Source organism: Equus caballus, chromosome 15 (genome assembly GCF_041296265.1).
Source record: "Equus caballus isolate H_3958 breed thoroughbred chromosome 15, TB-T2T, whole genome shotgun sequence".
In the NCBI taxonomy this organism is placed as follows: domain Eukaryota; kingdom Metazoa; phylum Chordata; class Mammalia; order Perissodactyla; family Equidae; genus Equus; species Equus caballus.
This window is the reverse complement of record NC_091698.1, coordinates 69,677,501-69,703,413: the sequence shown is the minus strand read 5'-3', so window position 1 is coordinate 69,703,413 and position 25,913 is coordinate 69,677,501. Positions and strand designations below refer to the sequence as shown.

The 25,913-nt window shown below is 39.7% G+C and overlaps 1 protein-coding gene across 5 annotated transcripts in view; it reads left to right on the top strand.

The window, feature by feature from the left end:
* The window catches only part of CAMKMT (calmodulin-lysine N-methyltransferase), a 371,765-nt gene that overhangs the window by 340,067 nt on the left and 5,785 nt on the right, over positions 1–25,913 (top strand). For all 5 annotated transcript variants that reach the window (XM_001917869.6, XM_023619715.2, XM_023619714.2 and 2 more), the window contains 3 exons: positions 8,030–8,104; positions 14,930–14,993; positions 25,367–25,498. In XM_001917869.6, coding sequence (XP_001917904.3) covers positions 8,030–8,104; positions 14,930–14,993; positions 25,367–25,498 — 271 coding nt within the window. The remainder of the gene's footprint in view (positions 1–8,029; positions 8,105–14,929; positions 14,994–25,366; positions 25,499–25,913) is intronic.

The following is a 25,913-nucleotide window of genomic DNA, read 5'->3' as shown; positions in this document are numbered from 1 at the left end:
ATTTATATACACTTATTTGGAGATGTTATAGAGAATATTGATTTCTAATTTGTTATTGATTTTTAATCTAATTCCATCATGGTCAGGGAACATATTTTTTGTTATGACTGGAATCCTTTTCAATTTGTTGAGACTTAAATTATGACCCAGAATAGATATATCTTGGTAAATGTTCCTTATCTATTTGAAAAGAGTGTATTTTCTGCTTTTGTTGGGTGGAGTGTTTTATAAATGCCAATTAAGTCAAGTTGGCTAACAGTGTTTTTAAAGTCATCTATAGCCTTGCTTATTTTCTATTTGTTCAATTAAATCATTGAAAGGAATATTGAAACCTCTGACTATAATTGTGGTTTTGTCTGTTTTCTTATAGTTCTACCCATTTTGGCTTCAGGTATTCAAAGCTCTTGTTATTTGGTACATAAACATTTAGAATTGTTTTGTCTGTTTCTTGAATTGACTCTTTAATGTTATTAAGTGATCCTCTTTACACCCAATAATGTTCTTTGCTCTGAAATCTACTATGTCTGATATAAAAGAAAGCTACTCAGGCTTTCTTTTTAATAGCAACACTATATCTTTTTTCATCTTTTTACTTTTAACCTATTTGTGGCTTTATATTTAGAATACATTTATTGTAAGCCACATGTAGACACACATATACTTGGGTCTAGTATTTTATCCCATCTGACACTCTCTACCTTTCAACTGGGGTAGTAGACCATTTTCATTTAGTATAAGTATTAATATGGTTAGATTTAAATTTGTCATTTTGTTTTTTGTTTTCTGTTTGTCCCATCTATTCTTTGTTCTTATTTTCATCTTTTTCTGCCTTCCTTTGGATTAAATGAGTATTTTAAAATTATTCTATTTTATCTCCTTTGTTGACTTATTAGCTGTAACTTTTTGTTTTGTTATTTTAGAGGTTGCATTAGTTTTTATAGTATACATCTTTAACTTATCACAATCTATCCCCAAATGATATACCATTTCATCTATACTATAAAAACCTTATAGTAGTGTGCTTCCATTTCTCCCATCCCAGTATTTACACTATTGTTGTCCTATATTTTATTTATGCATATGTTATAAATTCCACAATACTTGTTATTTGGTTAACTAGTCAATTATATTTTAAAAGAGAATAAAATAATAAGAAAAAAACCTTATACATTTACCCACGTAGTTAGAATTTCTGGTTCTCATCATTTCTTTCTATAGATCTATATTTCCATCTGGTATGAATTTTCTTCTGTCTGAAGAACTTCCTTTAGATTTCTTGAGTGCAGATCTGCTGATTAATTCTTTCAGCTTTTATATGTTTGAAAACATGTATTTTACATTCCTTTTTTGAAAAAAATGTATTTTAACTGGCTATACTATTCTAGGTTGACAATTTTTTCCCTTTCAGTACTTTAAAGATGTCACTCCACTGTTTTCTGATTTGCATATTCCTGACAAGGAATATGCTGTCCTTCTTATCTTTATTTGTATATACTGTTTTTTTAATCTGGATACATTTCAGATTTTGTTTTTATCACTGATTTTGGGTAATTTGGTTAGATTATTATGTGCCACGTTTCTTGTGCTTGGAGTTTGTTGACATTTTTTGATGTCAGTTAAGAGTGAAAAATTTTAGCCATTGTTTCTTCAAAAATTTTTTCTGCTTCCCATTCTCTTCTATCCTTTGGGAATTCCAATTACACCACTTAAATTTGCCTCACAGCTCACACACTGACTTTTTAAATATATCTTTATTCTTTTTTTTTCCTCTGTGTATTTCATTTTGGATAGTTTCTATTGCTTTATCTTCAAGTACACTAATTTTCTCTTCTGCAATGTCTAATCTGCTGTTAATCCCATCCAATGTATTTTTCCTCTTAGATATTGTAGTTTTCATCTTTAGAAGTTTGATTTGGGGCTTTAAAAATATCTTCCATATCTCTACTCAACTTTTTTTTTTTTTGAGGAAGATTAGCCCTGAGGTAACATCTGCCACCAATCCTCCTCTTTTTGCTGAGGAAGACTGGCCCTGAGCTAACATCGGTGCCCATCTTCCTCTACTTTATATGTGGGGCGCCTGCCACAGGATGGCTTGATGTTGAGCATAGGTCCACACCCGGGACCCGAACCAGCAAACCTCAGGTCATCGAACTGGAACGTGCAAACTTAACCACTGTGCTACTAGGCCAACCCCTCTACTCAACTTTTTAAATATAGTGAATACCACCATGATAACTATTTTAATGCCCTTGTCTGTTAATTCTAACATCTGGGTCAGTTTTAGATTGAGTGCAATTATTTGATTTGTCTCCTCATTATGGGTTTTATTATTTCAATTCTTTGCATGTCTGATAATATTTGATTGTATGCCAGGCATTTTGAGTTTTACCTTGTTAGGATATTAATGTTTAGTATTCCTGTAATTGTTTTTGAGTTTTGTTCTAGGACACAGTTATTTGGAAATAGTTTGATCCTTTTGGGTCTTACTTTTAAGATTTGTTAGGCAGAACCAGAGCAGCATTTAGTCTAGGGCTAATTATTCCCCACTACTAAGACAAGATCCATATGAGTACTCTACCCAGTGCCCTGTGAATTATGAGGTTTTCTAGACTGGCTGGGGGCAACAGGCACCATTCCTGGCCCTATGTGAGCACTGGCTCTTTCCCCTCCAATCCTCTCAGATGGTTCTTTCCCCAACCTCAAGTAGTTTCATCATACACAGGCACCAGTTGGTACTCTGCAGAATACCCTAGGGGGACTATCCGCAGATCTTTGGAGTTCTCTCTCTGTGCAGCACTGTCCTATCTGGTACTCTATACTGGGAACTCTAACTGCTTTGGTTTCCTCAGACTCTCAGCTCCATCTCCTTAGCTCAGGAGTCCACCTCAGTTCTCCCTCCCTGTGCTGTGGCCTGAAAACTCTCCCAAGGCAGTAAGCCGGGGTAATTATGGTCACACTTAATTTTTTCCCCCTCTCTCAAGGATTACTGTCCTTTGTTGCTGTTTTTCAGTGTCTTAAAAACTATTGTCATATATATTTTGTCTAGTTGTTTTGGTTGTTTCAGGCAATAGGGTAAATGAAGTCCTTGTTACTCTATCTTTGCAAAAAGCAGAAATCCTCAGAAAGCATTTTGACTGGCCTCCATAGCTAGTTAATCTACGCACTGTATTCAGAGAACAGCTTAATTAGGAAACTTTGTTTCTTGAGTGCCTTCTGTGTGCCAGGCACTATGCTAAGTATATTCATACACAATCCATTCATATAACATATTTATTGAGCAGCTATTATGTGTCAGGAACTATTCTAGGCAATGAAAATACATCATGGTACAAAACAAATTTTTAAAAAATCTCTGTTCCTATGGTGCTTATGTTATACTAGAGAAAGAGAGAATAAACAAAATTAATAATGTAGTTATATAACACATTAAAGGGTAATAACTGCTATAAAAAATAAAGAGCAGGATAAGGGGGTTCAGGAGTCTGGAGTGGAAACTAATGATTGCAATTTTAAAGGGAATGGTCAGTGTAGGCCTTTCTCAGAAGGTAAGACATTTGAATAAAGACTTGAAGGAGGCAAGAGAACAAGCCATAGGGATATCTGGAGGGATATCTGTATGAACTCAGAGGAAGCAGCCAATATAAAGGGCATAAGGCAGAAGCATGTCTGGTATATTCAAGAAATCGTAAGGAGGCCAGTATTGCTAAAGCAAAGAGAGCAGGGAGGGAGTGATAGGAGATGAAGTCCACGTGGTAACTGGATTGCATAGGGTCGTATCAGTCATTGTAGTGACTTTGACTTTTACTCTGCATGAAGAGAGGAACCGTTACAAGGTAGTAAGTAGGAGAGGCTCATGATTTGATATATGCTTTAAGAGGATCATTCCAGCTACTCTCTTGAGCAGAGATTGTAGAGTGATGGGTGGAAGGAGGGAGACCAATTAGGAGACTATGCAATAATTCAGATGAGAGATGATAGTAGTTTAGACCACGATAGGAGCAATGGAAATAAAGAGAAGTTGGATTTTGACATATTTAGAAGGAAGAACTAATTGTATTTCCTGCATATCCAATGTGGGGTGTAAAAGAAAAAGAAGAGTCAAGGATGTATTCAAGGTTTTTGGCTGAGCAACTGGAAAGATGGAATTTATAAGATGAGAAAGACTGTGAATTAAGTGAATTTGGGGAAGGAGGATGAGGAATTCAATAATGGACATGTTAAGTTTGAGATATCCATTAGATATCCAAGTGGAAATATTAAATAGGAAGTTGGATATATGAATCTGTAGTTCGTGGATGAGGTCCAGGCGGATAGGTCAAGTAAGATGAAGACTAAGAACTGATGCGAATTTAGCAATGTGGAATCCTTTGATGAGTTTGACAAGGGCATTTTTGGTGGAACACTGGGGATGAAAGCCTGACTGGAATTGATTTAAGGAGAATGGGAGGAAAGGAATTGAAAAAAGAGAGTTTCAACAACTTTTTCAGAGTTTTGCTGCAGAAGAAGAGGAGGGAAATGGAGCAATAACCAGAGGGGAAGGTAGAGTCAAAAGAGGATATTTTAAGAGAGGGAAAATAACTGCATGTTTGGATATTTACGGAAATAACTTAGTAAAGAGGAAAGAGCTGATAACGTAGGACAGAGACGAGAGACTTGCCAGAGCCCTAGAATAGACACAAGGGGATGGATCTAGTGTTATTAGAGGAGATACCGGCTTTAGATAGGAGTGTGGCTAATTCATCTATGATAACAGGCAGGAAGGAAGAGTATTTATGTACAGATGCTGTTAGGAGTATAAGTGTGGTGGAAGTTCTCATCTGATTGCTGTAATTTTGACAGTAGAGTAGGAAGCAAGGTCATCAGCTGAAGATGAGGGAGGAAGTTTTCGAATTTTTAAAACAGAGAAAGTAGTGCAAAATAACGACCTAGGAGAGTAAATGGACAAGGGAAACATAAGTATAACTGCCAGACATCATTAAGAGTCCACTTGAGGTTTATGGTCATGAATTTAAAGCGAAGCCAGTCAAGATGCTTGCGTGCTTTCTCCAGCCACATTCAGGTGCACAGGTGCAGTCTCAGAGCAGGCAGAGAGCTGGATTGAACAAATGTGAGGAAGTAAGGAAGGGATGGGGGTGAGGGCTTGTGCAAGGGAGTAGTTAAAATGATTGGCTATGGGATCTAAGCTGGGCAAGGAGGGAAGAGAAACATTAGGGAGGGGGACAGTGACATGGTGATAGGATCAGCAGATTGTAGGCCAGTGGGATTGAAGAATGGTTGGAATTAGAATACTGTCTAGAGGGAGTGAGCTGTGAAAGATAGAGGGGCTGATCAGAGAGTGGGTCAGGGTTGCAGCTATTGATAAAGACAAGTTCTGGAGCACTATTGCTCATGAATAGCACTTGGACTGGAGTCTGTGAACTGTATGCTACTGATCTGCAGTGAAGTACATTCAGAAAGTGACAGTAAGTGTTTAGAAAAACTGCTGTGACACCCAAGCATCTGATCAGCAGACTTGTATTCTAACGTCTTTGCGTTTTTAATTTCATTTGTCTATTAATTTGTTATTATATTTTACAAAAGTATCAGATAGGATATAAACAGATAGGATATAAACAACAAATAAATCTGGTCCTTCCCCACAAGGGAAGCACTGCTCTAGTGTGCATGACCATCATGTGAGTGTCAGAGGAGGGGGGGAGGGCAAGATCATTGGAAGAGAGGAGTTGGAAGGACCAGCTCCTTGAATATTGAAGTCACCATCATCTTAGTCTTCCAAGATAGATGGCTGCCTGATTTCACAACTCCCAGGGCCACCATTCTCATTGTATGCTATGTGAACAACACAACTCCAGAATACAGCGTGAATAGCGTTCTTAGAGTATTCAAGAAGGTGGCCATTGTTATACCCTTTTTACAGATGAGAAAACAAACTCAGAGAGGTTAAATAATTGCCAAAGTTCACACAGCTAGTAAAGAAAGAAACCAGTACTTGAACCTAGATGTGTCTGTCATGCCAAAGCTGGACTCAGTCCATACACCCCTCCCTCTTTGTCACATGCTTATGGTTAGGGGGACAGCAAACCATAAGCCTCGTGAGAATTGGGGGAAAATGCCTTTTGGGAATGTTGTGGTCCATGTGGCCAAGCCAAGCATTTCAGTTTCTTTTAGAATCACAACTTATTACATCTGCTGTGGTGATCCACAGCCAATTTCTGGCTAGGTCCCTGTCTCTCCAAGAGGCTGAAGTACCTCAAGAATCCAATATCCAGTATCCATCACAGGATTTCCTGCACTTTCTGTTCTTGTGCTTTAGTAATTACACATGTATTAGAAGCATCTTCTGAAAAATGGTTCATGGAATGATAAGATTATGAGTAATTTTAATACTTTTCTCTTTTTCCCAAAATTTGTGTAATTGATACATTACTTTTATGATCTGAGAAAGTCTAGCATAGATCTATATTTTAAACCATCTTGTTCGTATAGAAACTCTCTAAGACTCTTAGGTCTCTGAGGGCAACAGGCCCACTCTCCCACTGAGCCTGAGTCCCAGCTGCACTAGAAGCTTCAGCATTTCTGGAAAAGTTGGTGTTGGTTATTTACCACTCTCTCCAGGGGCATGGAGATTCTGAGGGGTCAATTCAAAAATGAAGTAAGCTTTAATCCCTTAGGAGTTTCCTAGTTTCTTCTGTCTCTTGGCTCTCCAGTGGGCCTAGGCAAGTACAACAACACTAGAGTTAATTTATACAACTCATCCACATGTCACAGGATCTGGGAGCACAGAGGTCACCCACTTCTGGAGAGCCCTCCCTGGGGCTCCGAGTCTGTATGCTTATGCAACACATAGGACAAGGCATTCAAATTACGAGTTTGTGTGTCTGTGTGGCCTGCTAGGCTGCCTCCAGGAAGACACAGCCTGTGGCACAGCACAGGGCCTGACACATAGTAGGTGCTCAGTAAGAATGAGTTGAATGAGTGAATGAACGACTGATGCTCAATCTGTATAGGTATTTTCATGGTGATGTGTTTATCTTTTCTACCTTAAGAAATTCACCAGCAGTGACGTATGTTAATGTATATGAAAAGAACTTTTGGACTTACTGAAAGACTTATTTTTATATTCAAACATATGACTTTTCACCCAGGGAAGATCTAGGAGAAATAAAGAACCTACCAAGATAAGCAAATATAACAGGACAGGGGGGGATAGGCTCACGCAGTTTAGTTTTAAATAATAATCAAAACAGAAAATAGGAGCAGAATTTTACTTTGAAAAATAGTACTGCAAATCACAGTTTTGATGTGGTGGAGAGAGGAATCATTAAAATACTTTAATCTGGTAAAATGGTAATCATCACAGTTATTAATTGAGAATAACTTAAAATCTCTAGTTGGCTTCATAAGCATAATTAGAATTTTCAAATGTTATTAATTATTGTTGTTAATTTGAAGTTTAAAACCTGATCCTCTTTTGGAAAGTAAGTATCAGGCTGGGTGAATTTTAAAATGTGCCTGAAAACTGAGAACTACGAAATGAAAGTTGGCTTTTCTTTCTTTTCCTGATGGCAAATTGCTCATTTCATCAATATGAAATCCTACTGACATGCCAGGTAAGGAAGATATACAATATGTTTCACTTGATTTATTTTTATAAATTTGTATTCCAGTCAGACGGGAAATACTTTGATTTCAATATGTACCTCTTTGATGTTAAGAGTCTAGACTCATTCTAATGACTATGGTAAAGAGAAGGTATTTTCCCCTGGTTTGTCTACAAAAACCTGTAAGAACTAGCAAAAGCTTAACTATTGTGTTTAAATAGAGAATTCTTCCTCTTCTAGATTTGAAGACTAAATAAAATAAAGAACAGACAGTTACATCCCTAGTTTTTTTTATTATACCTTTTGAAATAATTTGTATATACCTTTTAAATAATTTCAAGTGCCACAAAAAAATAATCTTAATAGCTCAAAATCAAAAGTTAAAAAAAAAACCTAAGTATAATTTTTAAAATCTTTTTCTCCTCAAGCGTTTTACGATGGGATAATGAGACAGATGTCTCTCAACTGGAAGGACATTTTGACATTGTTATGTGTGCTGACTGGTAAGTACATAAAAATCATAAAACTCCTGTTAGAAAAAATAGCTTTGCTGGAGTAATTGGGCTGTGCTGCTTTGCTGACGGCTAAGCAAAGTCAACAAATGAAGCACAAAGCCACCTTAACCTCAACAAATTAATATTCATCTCCATGTGACAGTTATAAGGTGGTCTTCTATCACACAGTAACTTCTACCACATTATTTCCCAAAGATTGATTTTGAGAAGCATTTCCATTTTCTGGAATTGCCTCTGTTTCATGCTTGACGTATCAGTAAATGGACGACTTAGGCAAATTGCAAATAATTATGGCTCGGGGAGGAATAGTCTGGAGAAAAAGGAGTTTATCAACACAAACAGCTCAATTAGCTTACTTCTTAGGAGAGCTGACTATTGATATAAGGGAATAAATATACGTGTACACACACATATACACTCCAGCAAATAAACTTATCTATGAAATATCTTTAGGGAAATAGCTTTTCTTAATATGTATGTTTGCTATCTAATATTTTCAGTGTATTCAATTATGATATTTAATTATACATAAAACAGGAATTATAAAATTACATTTTATTGTTATGCAAATAATAATATTAAAATCTCTGTCAGGTGCCTGCTTTTTAAAAATAATTTACGTTAGATATTTTGTCTTCTCTTTTAGCCCAACCTACTTATTGTTAATCAAAGTCTGATCCTAAGTTACAGGATAAATATGTATCAAACCTTAATAATTATTTCAGCTAATCTTATGTCTTTTCTTCATGAGTGTTGAATAATAATTATTTTGGCATATGGGAAACATTGACAATTCACAAGTATTTTCCCTGTTAAGAGTAAGATGTTATTTGTAGTTTTATCATGATGATTTTTTTTATGACACTTTAGATTTGAAAACACAACAAGTTCAAATTCTGAGGAAGCTCTATTATATTAATAAAACTAATCATAAGATCCAGATCCCAGAGAAGACTTTCCCTGTGGGAGAATTGAATGAATGGAATGAAATTTTCAAGAAGTCTTTTTTATTGTTATTATTACTTAATAAGATTTTTCAATGGGTAACTTTTCTACCTAAGTCATGGAATTAGATTTGCTTTTTTTTCTCCTGAAGAATACTTTTCAGTGAAAAATAAATATTTTTTTCTATTTTTAGCTGAGCTTTTCTAGTTTTCCATGGCCTTTTAGTCTCTTTGCACCCAATTTCAGAAAACCTTGTTCCAAAAAAGGGAGAAACAGATTTCTGACTAATCATTGATATTGTGTCTCAATGTTACATCCTTCATCTAATCAAAAATAAGGAGCTAAAACCTCACCATATGATTTGAGCAAGTAATTTAGTAAATGCCTTTCCTCACCAAATATGAGAAAGGATCCTCCAGGTTTCATTGCACAGATGAAGATAATGCTGGCAGGATTAGATCAGATTAAGCATGAAAGTCAGATCAGACAGCAGCGGAAAGAGGGAAGGAGGGCAGTGTCTTCTTGGAGGTTTAGACGAGGGTCGCACATGGATGGGCTCTGATTATGTGGGGAAAGTCAGGTTTGGTCAAGAGATTTAGAGTTAAATTTGTCCTTCACACAAATATCAAAACAGCCTGGCTTTGTCATGCCCTGTGTTATGGACACTCACACCATGTCATCCTATTTGTACCAGAGAGACAAGCAGAGGAAGTAAGATTTAAGCTCTTTTCTGATTAATGTTCTCAGGTTAAAAATAGCCACACAACATGTTTGAAAAATAGTCTTTTTTCCCTAGCCAACAACAGGGTCACATACAACTGATATACATAGTGCATATTCAGTTAAGGCTTTCATTACAAACACATAACATAATACAATGTTACATGTACACACACACACCGTATACATACACACAGTTAGTAGCTATGGGAGAATCTGTGGATTCAAATGAACTGAATACACCAAGTTTTATTTTATAAATGGCTTTCTATGTATGAATTGCTAAGGTTTTTTTCCCCTGATGTTCTAAGTGCCAGAACATCAGCCTGTTTATAATTTCCCATTTGTAAATGTGAAACATTAAACTACTCTCACTGTGATGCTGACATTACTTCCAAAAGAATGGTTTGGTAATGGTCTCTCTTCATATTCACAGGAAGGGTAAGCTGCTTAGAAACTTAGAAAGTAGAGTGATGTTTATAATAAGCATGTTGTGCTTATGGCACTGAAGCACAGGGCTCCATGAGTTCTTTATGTCCTGTTGGTTTGGTGTTTCTCTGTCAGAGTTATTACATGGATGCTGCTTCTAGGGGCAGGCAGGCAGACCATGCTGCCTTTTTTTTTTTTTAGAATGTCACGGAGGAGGAAAAGAAAGCTCTCTTTAGACACCACCTCCAAGATGAAACCCAAAATACTCAGTGCCAGAAATTGGTGCCACACATAAATAGATCACATTAAGTCTCACACCATCCCTTAGTCATTGTCAGTCAATGAGATCTGGATTAGGCCACAGGAATATGAAGCAAGAGTCGGAGTTCAAATATTAGGTGCATGGATTAAATTCTTATTGAAGCATTTCCAGCAAGGGTGGCATTGTCTGATTCTCTGAATAGCTAACCAGTGGTACTGCTTGATCCCATTTACATGAAAACAAGCTCTATTCACAAACCTATTCCAAACCCACATTGTGGTTCAAGTAAAATGCACATGATTACAACGAGCTGTGATATGTTTATGTTCTTCAATCATTCATATATTCATATATTTACATTCAAACATTCATAAACCTGTGGGCAATGGGGGAAATAACTTATTTTCCAGAAGAGACAGTCTCTTAGTTCACTTCTAAATTTAGTAGCTCAACTAGATTATAAAATAAAGAGGCAAACTGTAAAAGCTAGTCATTATTTCACCAGCTAGTCATTAATTCAGCATTTTTGACAATGAAATATAGTTTCATGGTTCAACAGTTCCTAAATAACTTGTAAAATGTCAACTTTGAAATAAACGGAAGGAAAAATCAAGGTACAAGCACACCTGCAAAAGGATGCTGTTGACAAATATCAAAATGTTAGAATATTTAACCACAGGTGTAGAAAAAACCCTGCATATTAAGTTGCTGGTTGACTTGTTTAATCTTGACTTTAATTTTAGAGTTCCTTTCTGCTGGGATGCAGTCTGGCCTGGTCCTTGCTGAGTTTAAAATAGCAAGTGATTGTTAATTTTAAGCCTGCCTTTCCAGACTCTTGTTCCATCACAATAATCTAAGAGTCTGGAAGTAAGATGTTTTTTATCCAATGAACGCTTTCATTCAGTGTTTGATGGCTTTCCAGTTTATTGTAGCTCTGCAAAAATAAAAACGATTCTGTACATTTGGATTCTCTAAAGGCTTGGAAAGCAAGTCTGAAATGCCACCCATAGCCTGACTCATAGAATTGGGTGTGCAGGACAGTCAGCTCCATGTCTGCATACTGGCAGCCGGAGACTTTGGGAAGAAATGGGGGAAGGTACAACAGCACCTCACTTGCTCTCTTAGCATTTTTACACTAACTGTATACGGTGAGTTGTTTCTATTTTCTCTCATTTTTACTTTAAATGATGAAAAAAGTTTGGTTTTAAAGGCGTTTTGGTGAAAAAAATTTTTTTTCCTCAAAATAGGCTCTAGAATTTGTTTTCTTCCAGTTGCTGTGATCAGGAATAGTTCTAAATCACAACTCGCAGATCTTTACACCTAAAAAGATCTTTAACCCAAATATAGTCAGCCCTTTCACCTCACACCTCAGGAAACTCAGCTCCAAAGAAGACATACAAATTGCCAAAGATCTCTCAACCTCCCGGGGTAGAGCCGAGTGAGACCAGAAGATGCCACCAGTCCCAGCTCCCCCAACAATCGGTTGAGAAATACTGATAGAGGCCATTCTTCTGCTGAAAGTTAACTCTAAAACAGTCAATTTAACTTAGCATGTTTCACCTTGTAAATTACATAGAGGTCTTTCTTTCTGTGGATACTGATAGAGAAGTGTCTCCTTGTTCTCAGCACTAATTAATTTCTCTATGAGAGGAGTTGTAGATGCTCTGTGTTCTGCATAAAACTCTGATTCAGAGAGAGGTGATGAAAATGGTCCAGCACCTTTCCTTTGTCACAAAATCTGTGATTCAGATCAAGGAAACAAAGCAGGTGTTGATCCCACAAGTGAATTCTATAGAGGAATGTGTGTGTGTGTGTGTGTGTGTGTGTGTGTGTGTGTGTGTGTGTGTGCGTGTGTGTGTGTTTAAGGGCCAAACTAGCCTGTCAATGTATTTTGATCAGTAACTGCTGAAGGGAGAGTTGAAATGGTATCTCCATCCCAATCACTGACCCACTCAGCCTTTTTTAATAGATCCACTTAAGCTACTGCTGTTCTCTGAGCCCATTAGGACTTATTTAAGGGGTGAATTTTCAGGAGATTATACATCACTCTGAGTAAAGCACATTAAAATTGCTCATATGACGTACCCTACAAAGCATTATAAATTCTGCTTCAGAGCTAAGTAGAAAGGTGAGCTTGCTTGGAATAAAAACCTATTAGGGAACTACAAGAATTACTTTTGGGAAATTTGATTTGGAGTGATGAGTAGACAACATCACTTTTCAAATAGCTGTTTGGAATGTGTGCTGTGCGTTAAGCTGCATTTTCTAGTGAGCTGTGATATTAATATCTTTGTCACCATTACCAACATTAAGCAGAAATAGTACTTTATAAGGTTATGTTTTAAGCTCAGCTTTTAAGGTGCTGTTTATTTATTTCGAACAATCCTACCAGCTCTTAGGATGCATAGGTATAAACCGAGAACGGGTTTTTGCTTAATGCTTTGTATCCCAACCAGCCAGGTCTCCTATAGGCCTGAGTAACCAACAGAGATATTTTCCCACAGTGATAGTCTCTTAAAAAACAAAAACAGAATGCTTAATTATTATAACTTAAGATATAACCTCACTAAAGAATAAGGTACAGTATATAGTCCTGAAGAAAAAATTTTAAAACACTTAGATACAATTTGATTCCTTTCTTATCAATCCTTAATGGCTATTAATTTCTGATTAATATGACTTAAAGGCAAATGTTTGTAGCTTTTGAATTAGATACATTCTTTGCTCTAAGATTTGAGTGCATGGTTTTATGGAACAGTAAGAAAATTTTCCCATGGGTAATATAATCAGGTTATCCTGATTGATGGATGGAATGGGATAAGGTAGCCATTCCAGAAATGATCCCCAGCTCATCTTAAGAGGATTCTTTTTCCATTTCTCAAAGCATCATTTTATAGAATAAACTTCCACTAAGCATGTCATGGTGAAACCCAAGCACTGACTTCTTGGAAACTTCTTATAAACTACTCTCTTGACAACTCTTTCTCAAATGAGAGAATTGGAAGAGAACCTAGTCTGGTGAAATATCCTACCTAAATGTTGATTCCTCCTTAACAATACCAGTAAAGGAGTGTGTACAACCTTTTAGAGTCATTGAAACTAACACCCCATATGAGCTCCTCAATTTCAAGGACTGTGTTGATCTGCCAGTCAGCTAGTAAGCAAATATTTATTGAGTACCTTCATGTATGTATGCTCTGCTAGAACTGGTGATGAATAATGAATACAGACTGGAAACTCCTTGAGGATGGGAACTTTGTCTTATTCAGAGCTTATCTCCAATGCCTGAAACAGCCCCTAGGATATAGCAGGTGATCAATGAATATTTGTCAAATAGCATATATTAATTTGATGGCCACCACAGCCACATAGGTGGGCCTTCATTGACGAGGAAACTGAGGCCTCATGTGAAGTGTCTTGCCCAAGGTCACACTGCAGAAAGATCAGAGTGAGAGCTCTAGTAAACCTGGAACTGCACTCCGCCCTTGCCTGAAGTGTGGCTCCACACAGCAGACCTCCTCCTGACAGCTGATACTCACTCTTAGCTTGGAGAAGGATGAGGCAGGGCCCTAGAGTAGGTGGTACTTACTCATGCTGTGTGAGGAGCAGGGAGGCCAAATGAGGGACCCACACCAAACTGCAGCAGGAGAAATGAGAGTAGGGGGCTTCATGTACGCCCCTCGTGAGACAGCTGATGCACAAGGCTGCCAGGTGTTCTAGCCTGCAAGTCCCAGATAACGAAACTCTGTCTCAAGCTTCCAAGATAAGACTTGGTGAAGACAGGGTCAGACTGACCCAGCCAAAGGGGTGACAGAGCAACAACAGAAATTCTCAAAAGACCAGAGGAGAAAAATGAAAAATCACAGTGAACTGGAAAAAATGAACATGGAGATCAAGGGGAAAAATCCAGAGTTGCCATGGTCTTTGTGACACATTGCCTAAACCTGGTCTGTGTTTTTAGAGCCGCTTACTCCTAGGTCCCTGCCTGAATCTAACCTCGGTGTGTCCTAGTCACTGAAAACCATCACCACTGAAATCTGTTCCATGGTTTGGATGTAACAGAGCCAGTGGTTTGTTTTTGGAGGGTGGTCTCACAGCACCCTCGGTGGGCAGAGGGCCTGGGTCTAAGAGACTGGGCTCCAATGACAGGAAGCACTGGGAGTGATTCATCTCCACCAGATGATTCCCCAGACCAGCAGTGTAGAAATTGCCCTTAAACACATGGCCCTGTCATATGTGAATCCTGGCCCATTGCATGCTGATGACTTGGCTTTAGGTTGGATAACACCAACCACAATATCTTTTTTTTTTCCAGTGAGACACTTAAATAGAAGGAAGCAATTTCTCTTTCTTAGTGTTAAGTAAACATGTGTAATTAACCTTGTACTTAGCTGCATTAGTATCATTAGACTTGAAAACCCAGTTTAATCTGGCTTCTGCTCTCTTCTCAATGTCAGCCTGTTTCTGGACCAGTACAGAGCCAGCCTTGTTGACGCAATAAAGAGATTACTCCAGCCCAGGGTAAGTATGTTTCTATTTTCTCCTGCATGCTGGCTTCAGAATAATTAGTCTGTGCACAAAGATGAGGAGAGTAATGGAATGGCAGGATTAATGTCATGTAATACTTTAATACTTATTATGTCCAACTTCAATTGGGTCTTCTGATCTATCAGATTCTTTCCTAATCATAACTAGGAAACTTCTTACCCTTGGCCTTCTGATAAGGAACACAGTGGGTAGTAAAATAAATGAAACCGCTTCAAAGATAGTGTGAGATTATTTTTATCAAAGAATTTCTTGAGTCTTTTCCTTTGATAACAATATCTTCATATTAAAGTAGAAGTATGATATTGAAAGTTTTCTGTTGACTTCTGTCATTTTAAATCCCTTCAATGGTAACCTTTGTCATAGGGTATTTATTTATTGCAATATTAAAAGTTCTTTGCTTTAAAAGGAAGCCATTATTTACATATTATAAACATTAGGTCACAATGAAGCCAAGCATGGCATAAAAAATTGTGCACATTTTTACATTTATATATCCATTTATGCCTGTGAGTAAATTACAGAGTTTGTATCCACTCTTATTTTGTTGGTCTGTTATACTAAGCTAGGAGGTCCTACAGCCTAAACGGAGAGTTAATATACATCTATTTAAAGTAAGAGAACGAGTTTAAAGCTCATGCATTTAAAAAAAAAATCTTCTAAGTATGTAAGACTCTTGCTGTGCCATAGGAATTTAAAATAGGTTAACAATGTTAATGCAGTCTAAGACAGGAACTCACATTTATCTGAGAAAGGACCACTGTGTGTGTGTGTGTGTGTGTGTGTATTTTCTAAAGTTTTGTTTCTAAAGTCTTTTTCAAAAGAAGGTTCGCTCTGGTGTTCTGACCTCAGTGAGACTCATAGACTAACACCTTTCAATCTTTCTTTTATATCTTTTTCACACTGAAAGTTCCCAGAGCAATTTGATAATCATCCTTTGCCATACACTGTTACTTTTTATTTTGTTATCTCTTTATAGCTCAGAAACTTTAAATAGGCCTCTCAGAGGAGTAACCCCAGCTTTGCAAGTGGTAATCAATTAAGTTAAATTGGCTTCTCAGGTCCCCCTGTGAGGTGGTTAGTAGGTGTTGAGGCAAGGAAAGAGCTGCTCCAAGCTGCTGATGGCTGCCCCTGTGGCTGAGTGAGCAGCCCAAGTTGAGGGCAGAAGAAGGAATTTGGGGCCTCTTCATCTCCCCTGTTAGCCTTGGGTGATTCTTGTGAGCATTTGCAAGATCAGGATTTTCAGAGAGGGCCCTGAGATTCTTGGATGTAAAGGCCTCTATGAAAATGTATCATACATAAATACAATGCTTTCCAGGACTCCTGGATCTCACACTGCACAAACAGTACTCCACTCATCACCAACACCCCTTCAAAGCCTATTTGTGGCAAATACTCCATTTTGCAGCAGATTTGCATGATTTACCTAGGATCTATTGTAAATCATTCGCATGATTTACAATAGAAAACTGCCCGAGCTTTGAATAGACCTAAATGCAGATTGCGCTGGAATCCTAGCAGCTCTCCTGTGCCCTCCATTAGACACTGAACCAAGCTCCCCCCTTGTCTGAAGTGGGGCTCCACACAGCGGCCCCCGCTGAGCAAGGGCAGCAGCCCTAGTACTGACAGCTGATACTTGCCCTTAGCTCAGAGAGGGACGAAGCAGAGCCCTGGAGTAGGTGGTACTTAGTCACGCTATGTGAGGAGCAGGGAGGCCAAATCACAGGGGCCCACACCAAACTGCAGCAGGAGAAATAGGCTAGGTGATGCACAAGGCTGCCAGGTATTCTAGCCTAAGGTGTAAGGGGCCCGCCATAAGAGGGGAAATCCAAGTTGTGGAGGGCACTGGGACATCCCGAAATTCCCACCCAGGAAGCTCATCCCCATCGGGAGGTCGGGGCACTTGCACTCTGGTGCCTCCCCCAGGGGGCCTGTAAAGGGTCACGTGGACTTGGCCATGAACAGCAGTAGTTCCATATCTGTGCCAGTGGGCTGGAAGGGTTCCCAGAGCTTGAGGGTAACCAGAGGAAAAACTGAACTCTTGTCCTTCTTAGCTCTCAGGGCTGCCTATTCTGCTTCTGAAGGACCTCCGCCTGCAGAGTGCATGTGTTGTAGAAGACTACGAAGACTACACTTGGATTGTGGAAGTCACAATCCAAGACTAAGATACGTTAAAGGTTTATTCCATTACAATTAGAACTGCTTTTGATGTGCTCTTTGGCCCAGACAACTCCTCCATGGTTTTGTGGCCCAGAGGCTGAAGGTGCCACAGAGACCCACAAAGGAACAACTTAGGGGGGCCACCTTGGTGGATCCTTGGAGTTCTTGGTAATTCAAGGCTCAGCAAGTTCAATGGGAGACACAGCAAGCTCTCAGGGTGCTCAGCAAAAATTACACGTCAGCCAAATGCTTTAAATTCATAGCAGGCCCCCATTTTCTGAAGGTAAAGTATAGTGAGTGGAAAGAGTCAAAAATATCTGCATACAAAACTCAAGTCTGCTCCCGCTAACTCTCTAGCCTCTCTGAGCCTGAGTTTCCTCATCTGTGAAAAGGCAAGAATGAGTACCGCCTTGTGGGCTGGTGTGGAAACTCTACATATGTAAACGCCTAGCACTGTGCCTGGCACACAGGAGGAGCTCCAGAATGAGAGCTCATTCTTTTTTATTGCTGTATTAGCTTGTCAAGGTTAATACACATGAGACACTTGTCCAAAGGGATGCTGGCCTGGCTGAGGGGAGGCCTGAACTCCAGGCTCAGTTTAGCACCGACAATCTCTGGAACTGCCTCTCTCACTCTGTTTTCCCCAACAAGGGAAAGGGAGGGAGTTCACCTAAGCTCCAGAGGGCTCCATCAGCTTTAAAGTCCGAAGTCCTCCTTGCAGAGAGAAGGTATACTTGGGCCCTGGAGGTCGAAAGCTTAGGGTCAAATCTGGGCTTTACTATTTACTAGATTCGTCTCTCGAAGCCTCAGTTTCTTATCTGTAAAATGGGGAGTGAACAAGCCCATGCACTGGAAAACTGTAGCACACAATTGTCTCTGAATATACGAGCTCTTGTTATCTTGAAGAAGAACCAGAGAGATTTTCTGGCTGTGGTAAGCACAGAATATGGGAGCTCTTCCCAAGCATTTTCCTCAGAGAAATGCTGGTGCGAGGGGAATACACCATTTTCTTGACCCGAACTTTGACAACTTCTACACACAACTGGGCATGCTGCGTCTCCCCTGCACTCGTGTCCTGCATACCTGCCACAGGACCTGCATTGGTCTCTGGAGGATTGTCTCCCTGGATGAAGATGACACTTTTTACTGCAGACAGCCCCCACTGAGGAGGGGAGAGATTACTACAAGATGGCAGGAATGAAATAATTGCCACATGAAGGTTCAAGTGTCAAGCTGTGGGAAGAAATGGATTCTGCCATTTTGGGGACTGTGGTTTCTTGATTACTAGCTAGGGTAAATCAGCTGTCTGGGGTCAGAGAATCCAGAAGCAAAGGAAATAGATGGGGGGGACGGGTTTCCCTGCTCTTCAGTTTTTATAATGGGATCATGAATGAGGGGGGACAGGCCCCTGGAGGAAGCTTAGCCACCAGGCTTGGCTCAGGGGTGATGCCAGATCCCAGGGCTGAGCTTAGATCCTCAGCTAAACAGGGACCTGTGCCCGGAAAGTCATTACAGGAAGCTCCAAATTTCAGCAGGAAATGTTTGTCACCTGCCCCAAATGGAAACTTTTCTCAACTTGCTGGTTTAGAGAAACTATGAAGACATTTGACTCCTGCCAGAGTACTACAAGGGACTCTCTAGCAAACTTAACATATGAAAAAAAATAAGTAGTACAAAGAAATGAAATCAGCGAATTTTACTCATTCCAAGAAGCGATGTTTCCCCCTACCACCTTTTTCCCTCAGGTGAGTAGCTTCCTGTTGCTGATGATTGATAGGGGACCCCTGTCATCGTGTTCTTTACAGAACATCAGCAATGTCTGAAATAGAGGACCCAAATGTAGTTTAAAATACAGCCACAGCAGCCTGCAAGTTGAACTTTAGTCCAGAAATGACAACCAACAAACGGTAGCCACTAATATTCCTCTGAAACGGCTTTGGGTACAGGGAGAGGAGGCAAGCCAGCTGGACAGTGTGAATTTACTCAGGACCACGAGGAGATTGACGGAGATGCAATATTGACGGCTCTCCAGCTTGTTATTGCTGCTGACCGATTGCCAAGAATTCAAAAATATCCCTGTGGAATTCGTTTAACCGTCTTCAGAAAATGGCCCTAACTGACCGCCAAATTCCCGGAGTCCCACGTTTATCCAGTGATGCTATAAATGTAAACCATGGACTAATGTTTTAGAAGTGATTTCTTTTTACTGACAGATTTCCTCATCTTTTTTTTTTTAATCTAACATCTCTGCACACATCTGTACAGACCTCCGTTTTTGCTTATCTCAGGGAACTGCCTCGTGAGTGCGGGCTCAGTGCAAGGAACAGAGGTGGTGCTGAAGGACCCTTGGGTTCTCGTTTGCTTGCTGGGACAGAGGTCAGAAGCTGTGTTCAGCTATACCTGGCTCACCTGGCTGTAGGGATAGAGTCCCCAGATGATTTTAAGACCCTTAGAGCAGGGCCTACGCCTAGACGTTCTTTTCGAAAGTCCACCCAGGTGCTTATTCAGCATGTGCAGTGCTGAGTCCCTTCCCCCAAGGCATTTATAATCTGGTTGCGGAGTGTAACACACTCAGGCGGAACTACAGTGGACAGTGCAAAGTGGCTTCCCACAGCCCAGCAGCTGATCATATATAGCCTGGTGCTGTTTTTGTTTTGTGACTCTTTCTACTCTTCACCTTCAACAGAAGGTGAGATATTTAAGGGTTTGAATTCTGTCTTCATTGAACAAACGTGTTGAGCAACTACTCTCTGCCTGGCACTGTGCTGGGGAATGTGGGGTGGGAGTATAATATGAATAACGAGCACAGTGGGAATCTTACAGTTTAGCAGGGCAGATTAATGCTTGAGCTACTAGGAATTACACTGCAGTATGGCGGGTACTAGGAATACAGCACAAAGAGTGACTAACTGCCTGAGGAAGGTTTCTCTAGGAATACCAGGGCAGCGGTATTTGATTTTGGTCTTAAATAGTAAGAAGGGCATTCTAAGCCTCAGAGGTCGCATTCCTGGTGAGGGGAACAGTGCTCACACGTGTAGAGTATGAACAAGCATGTGGTGTTTGGGGATCAAGAGGAAGTTTGCTCTGGCTAGAGTGTAAGAGCGTCTGAGTGGTTTGTGAGTTAGGGTTGGGAAGGGGCAGGAGATGAGGTTAAAGAGTTAGCTTCAGGTACCATTTTATGAAAGGCTGAGAACACTATGATGAAGAGACTGGACTTTGTTGTATGGATAATAGTCATTGAAAACTTTTGAGTAGTGGTGTGGTCAGATGTGGGTTCTAGAAAGGTCACTTTGGCCACAGCATAAAGGCTGGATTGGAGTAAGAGAGAGCTTGAAAGCAAGCAGCAAGGCTCCTCAGGGTCCACCGTGGACCAACTTCTACCTGGAATTACCCAGTTAGGATCTAGTGAAGATCTGAAGATGGAGAAGAGGGACCTCAATGGATATTCACTGAGGGATTCATTCAACAAACCTTTATCAACTGCCTAACCTAAGGATAGAGTAAGGTACAGCATAATCCTTCCCTGAAGGAGCTCATAGTCTAGCATGAGAAACAATCAAGTTACCCGATGCAGTTACCGGGCAGCAAAAGCATCACAGGGACAGGGTGTCTAATCTGGGTGCTGAAGGATGAGTAAGAGTTCACCAGGCAGACAAAGAACTGGAGGTAAGAGAAGCATTCCACCCAAAGGGAATGTTTGCCTGTTTGAAGACACATGGGGTCCATAAAAGAAGAACTCAGGGGACCACAACGAATTTGGCCTGACTAGAGCCCAAGGTGGCTAAGAGGGAGTGTTAGGAGACTAGGCTGCAGAGATAGGCATGGGTCAGGTCATGCTGGGCTTTGCCTACCATCCCAAAAAGTGGGACCCATGTCAGTGGTTTTCAATCTTGTTTAAATGGCAGAACCCTCTGGTCAAAACATTTTTAGCCAGTACCCCAGTTATAAAACAGATAAAAGTGAAGCAGCTTTAGTTAAATTGGATGTGAGAAGATTAACACTTCCTCTCTCTTGGTCTTCCTTTTACCCCTCCAAGTCACCCTTGAAGCAATTCTTAAACACAGTTTAAGAACCATGTGCAGCAGAGGACAGTGATGTGGGTGGGGGATGTGGCATTGAAGAGTTTTAAAAGGCAATGCCATGCATGATTCCCGGGTGTCTAGCTTCATTTTGAAGGTGAAGGGTATGGAAGTGCTTGGTACCAGAAGGTACTCAGTGTGAGTGTGTGTGTGTGTGTGTGTGTGTGTGTGTGTGTATGTGTGTGTCAGAGAAAGAGAGAGAGATGGGTAGTGCCCTAGGAGGGGTAGGGGTTTTGGGACCAAATATACTGAGCCCCCTTTTAGATAGAATGGGCTAAAGGTACTTTCAGAACATCCCCATGGAGAGATCTGGTAGGCACCTGAAAATATGAGTATGGGCCCTGGGCAATGGTGAATGGTGAACTCCCAATTATATGCTTGGGAGTTTGATGAATAAGTGATTGTTGAAGTCATGGACTTCAGTACAATTACCTAGAACTGTACAGAACACAAAAAAGTAGGCAGAGCCTTGGGGACCATGGACAGTTAAGGGGCAGGTGGAGAAGAGAAGCCAGGAAAGGGAGCTCAGAGACAGAAAGGTGGAGGGGAGGAAACAGGCGAAGCCAGCATCTCAGAAACCAGGTAAAGAAAAAAATAAACATAAGCTTAAACATGTAACCAGTATTTAATAGTTGGTTGCCTGGAAATGAAAAAGGAATAAAGGCATTTCGTTGGCATAGCATATTCCTTTTAAAATAAATCTGAAGCATACTTATTTTTTCCAGAAGTACACACCCTTTAATATAGGAGTATAGATTAGTCTAGCAAAATAACAACAACTGAGCTCACAATGTAAACAATATCATTGTTGTTGAGTGGAACTACTTCTCTCTCTTCTCCAGGGATAAATGAATTTTCTCAAATTTCTGCTCATCAGTCAAAATTTTACATTCAACTGAGTGTTCATTCTGAGTTTAAAATGATTCTGTGACTATAAATGCTTAGAAAGTTGTGCTTTGGTAAATTGAAAATAATTTTTCTAAAGTGATGGGCTAATTTGAAATCTATATTCTTTTTCTTGTTTTGATGTTTGCAGCCTAAAATGTAAGGCGTATTCCTCTGATTGTACCAGACAAAGTGTCCTGCTCCACGGGCATAAGGGGGCCTCTAAAACCATTCATTGTGGGGCATCTGCCGGCACTCAGTAGGGCTCAGTGGATGCTGATCGAATGAATGGATGGTGTCCTATTGTCTCTCCTAAATATTAATCCACATCTCAAAGGTGTCTGTGTTCAATAAAATGAAAAAGAAGACATTTTAAAACTCATAGCTGAGTAGAGATTAAAACTCCTGCTCTCTCTTTCTCTTGCTTGTGGGTACAGTATTGTGCACGGATTGCTGCCCTCTGAAATCTCACTGTAGCCGCTGACTCTGTAAAAGCTTCTGGGAGAAAATCTTTCCTAAAGAATAAGCAATAGAATGTGGCATTCGAATTCCCAAAGACTTGTATTTTTCAGATTATTCAACATCTGAATTTAGTTTATTCTCTCAAGAAATATTGATTGAGTGTCTACTATGTGCGAAGCACTGAGAAAATGCAATGAATAAAACAGTAGAAGATCCTGTTGTTATGGAGCGTACATTCCAGCCGGAAGAGATGGGCAGTAAAAAACAAGGATATGATGAGTGTCAGTGGAGATGAGTGTGAAGAACAAAACTGAAGCAGGGAGAGGGGTGGAGAGTGATGGGGGAGGGGCTGCTGTTTTAGATAGAGTGGTTGGGGAAGGACAGGTAAACTGAGGCCTCAAGAAAGAAAGAGCTTTCTGGACAGAGAGTGCCGCACATGCTCAGTTGCAGTCCCCTTATGGCTCACCCCAACCAACAAGGGGGTGGGGTGTGGGAAGCATGTGCTTTGTGGATGCAAACCTCAGCCCAGCCAAGAAACCTGTAGCTCCGTAAACATTATGATATATAGCTTAGATAACAGCTGGTAAAAATCAACTCTGCAACTGTAACTGTAAGACGATTTTTGCAGATGACTTTAAAATATAACAACTTCCATTATTCAAAAATCCGGAATGGCAACCAGCTCTTAGAAATGACTAGAGTGACCTACTAGAATTCCCTCTTTTTTTTTAATGGAGACTTTTGCTCCCCTGCTGAGACCATGTGTTGTATCCAGTTTCACATCAAAATGAATTTTTGCTGCTAAGTTTGAAAACCGCCTAAAAATAGCAATTAATATTGGAAAAGCTGACAGAACTCTAAGTGTAGTGGCATGATTGGTGCTGCTATAATGATATGCCTGAGTGTGACATGTCCATGTAAACACAGTAGGAAAACACACTTGATGTCCAGGACAGTGTATCAGTGTATTTTCTTGCAAGTAAATGAGGGAAGGGGGAGAGGGAATTGAAAGAAGTTTTATAGCACTGTTAGGTGGTATAGATGTTTCTAGTCTTACACCTATATAACCTTGTTTTTCAAATTATTTTCTATCATCACTTCATTTGATCCTCACACCTTGCTGGGGGTAAAAAGGCAGGGCAGGATGGGATGGAGGGATGAGAGAACTCAGTGGGTCAGCGAGGATGACTGGAGTTTCTTAGCAGCAAAATGAGGAGATTGGACTATGTCATCTCCAAGGTCCCAACAGCTCTATGACTTCTTTTCTGATTTTCCTGAGGTGACACAGCTGTTTAATGGTGGAGACTCTCTTTAAGCCTGGAACCCTTTCTGCTACACAGTTCCTCCTTATAGTCTTCAAACCCTTCACTGCATGTTTAATCACCTGTAAAAGTCTACCGTACAAGGTTGTTGCAAAAATTGTTGAGGGGATTAAAAGCAAGGTTTGTGAAGCACCTAGCACAGTGGCCGCTATTATTATTATTTTAATCACTATTACTAATAAGGAGGTAATGTAGTGTAGTGGAAAGAGCATCAGCATTGGAGTCAGGTAAGTTTCCAATCATTTACCAGTGGTGTCATCTCATCCAATTATTCAACCTTTCTGAGCATCCTGTAAAATGGAGCTGATAAAACCTACATTGTTGGGTAGTTTGAAAACTAAATGAGACAACGTATATACAGCACCTGTCCCAGTGTCTGACACGTACCGGAGGCTCACTAAATAGTTGGCAGGTATGAATGATAAACCACCTTTCATAAGAAAGTGTGATATATTTTCATGGTTTCCTCAAAACCTGAAGTTACATTACATTTCATAGAGGTGGAGTGTGACCTTGAAATTAGCAGAAGCATACAGTCATCTTTTAAACAAATAAAAAGAAGATACTAAAGTTAGCTATTCTATGGACATCTAAGAGGGAGAGGAAAAATCCACATGACCAGTAGTTAGCAAATGGTTGTTGTGGAGTTTCATGTCAGATGGTCTTCTAAAATCTTGTATATATTTCATTCAAGTCCACCCATTCTCCCCACTGCAACAATCTCATAAGGTTGTACAGTTTATTTAGAAAAGCCCGTTTACTCTCATTACACCAGTTTCTTTGAAAAGCAGTCACTTGAGTACTGTGAGGAGCTGTTTTGCTGTAATGATGACCATTATGAAGGATTCAATGAAGTTGGAAACCAAGATCCTACAGCCTTGTCTCCGACAGCATGGTCCTGGAAAAGGCTGGCAGCAGGACCGGAATGTGAATATTCTCCAGTAGGGATTGTGGTTACTTGTCTCTATGGAGGATTTCTTGGCGTTGAATTTTCAGGGCACAATAAACTAACATTTATACACAACTGCTGCCACATGCTCTGGAGCTGTGTTGCAGATGTGTTGGCAGCTGCTAAGGAGTCGCAAGGTGGGTGGCGCTGCCCTGGACCAGTTACTCTAAAATCTAGTTGATGGTTTAAACGACTAGACCCAAGAGAATTGTCTGTTGTACAGAATACCAACATTGAGTCACATTTGGTTTATTACATGCTTTGTTTGAAAAGGATAAAACATAGCAACTGGCCATTTGAATATGAAATATATATATATTTTCTTATTTGATGTACATCTATCACTGAAATTACTCTCACTCCTGTGTGGACATCTCAAGAACAATTGTGTTTTCTACCTGAGAGCAGTATATTAAAAGCTTTGAGCGATGTCTGTTACGTTTGGTTGCCTTCCAGTTTTTAAATGTGTGAATTTCCTTTTTAATGTTCTAGGGGAAAGCAATGGTATTCGCCCCACGCCGAGGGAATACTTTAAACCAGTTTTGCAATCTAGCTGAAAAAGCTGATTTCTCTATCCAAAGACATGAAAATTATGATGAACACATTTCAAACTTCCACTCCAAGGTTAGTTTTCTGCTTGTGTTAGATAACACTTTAATCCGCATTGCATTTTGAAGAGATCATGGTCTTTTTGGCAGGTAACCTAAATATTTGATTAAAGTCCCCCGTAGGTGTACTGCTTCTGAACAGCTATTTGTATCTGATTATTTTGTGTGGTAAAGCCATCTTTCATCTTTGCATGTCTAGAAGGATTTTACAGAAACCATTTCTGTTTACTCCTTTCTCTGAAACAAACTAATCTTTTCATTCATAATAGACTAATTTGTAGGATGCAGGGGAGGTGGCATAGAATGAATGATAAACAAGCATTTATATTTTAATGAAAAACCTTCGGCTTTTAAGTAGGTTAAATGTTTAGCTGCACTGAAATAAATAGAAGGTGGATGTCTAATTGTATCATGTTGGACTGTAAGTCTTT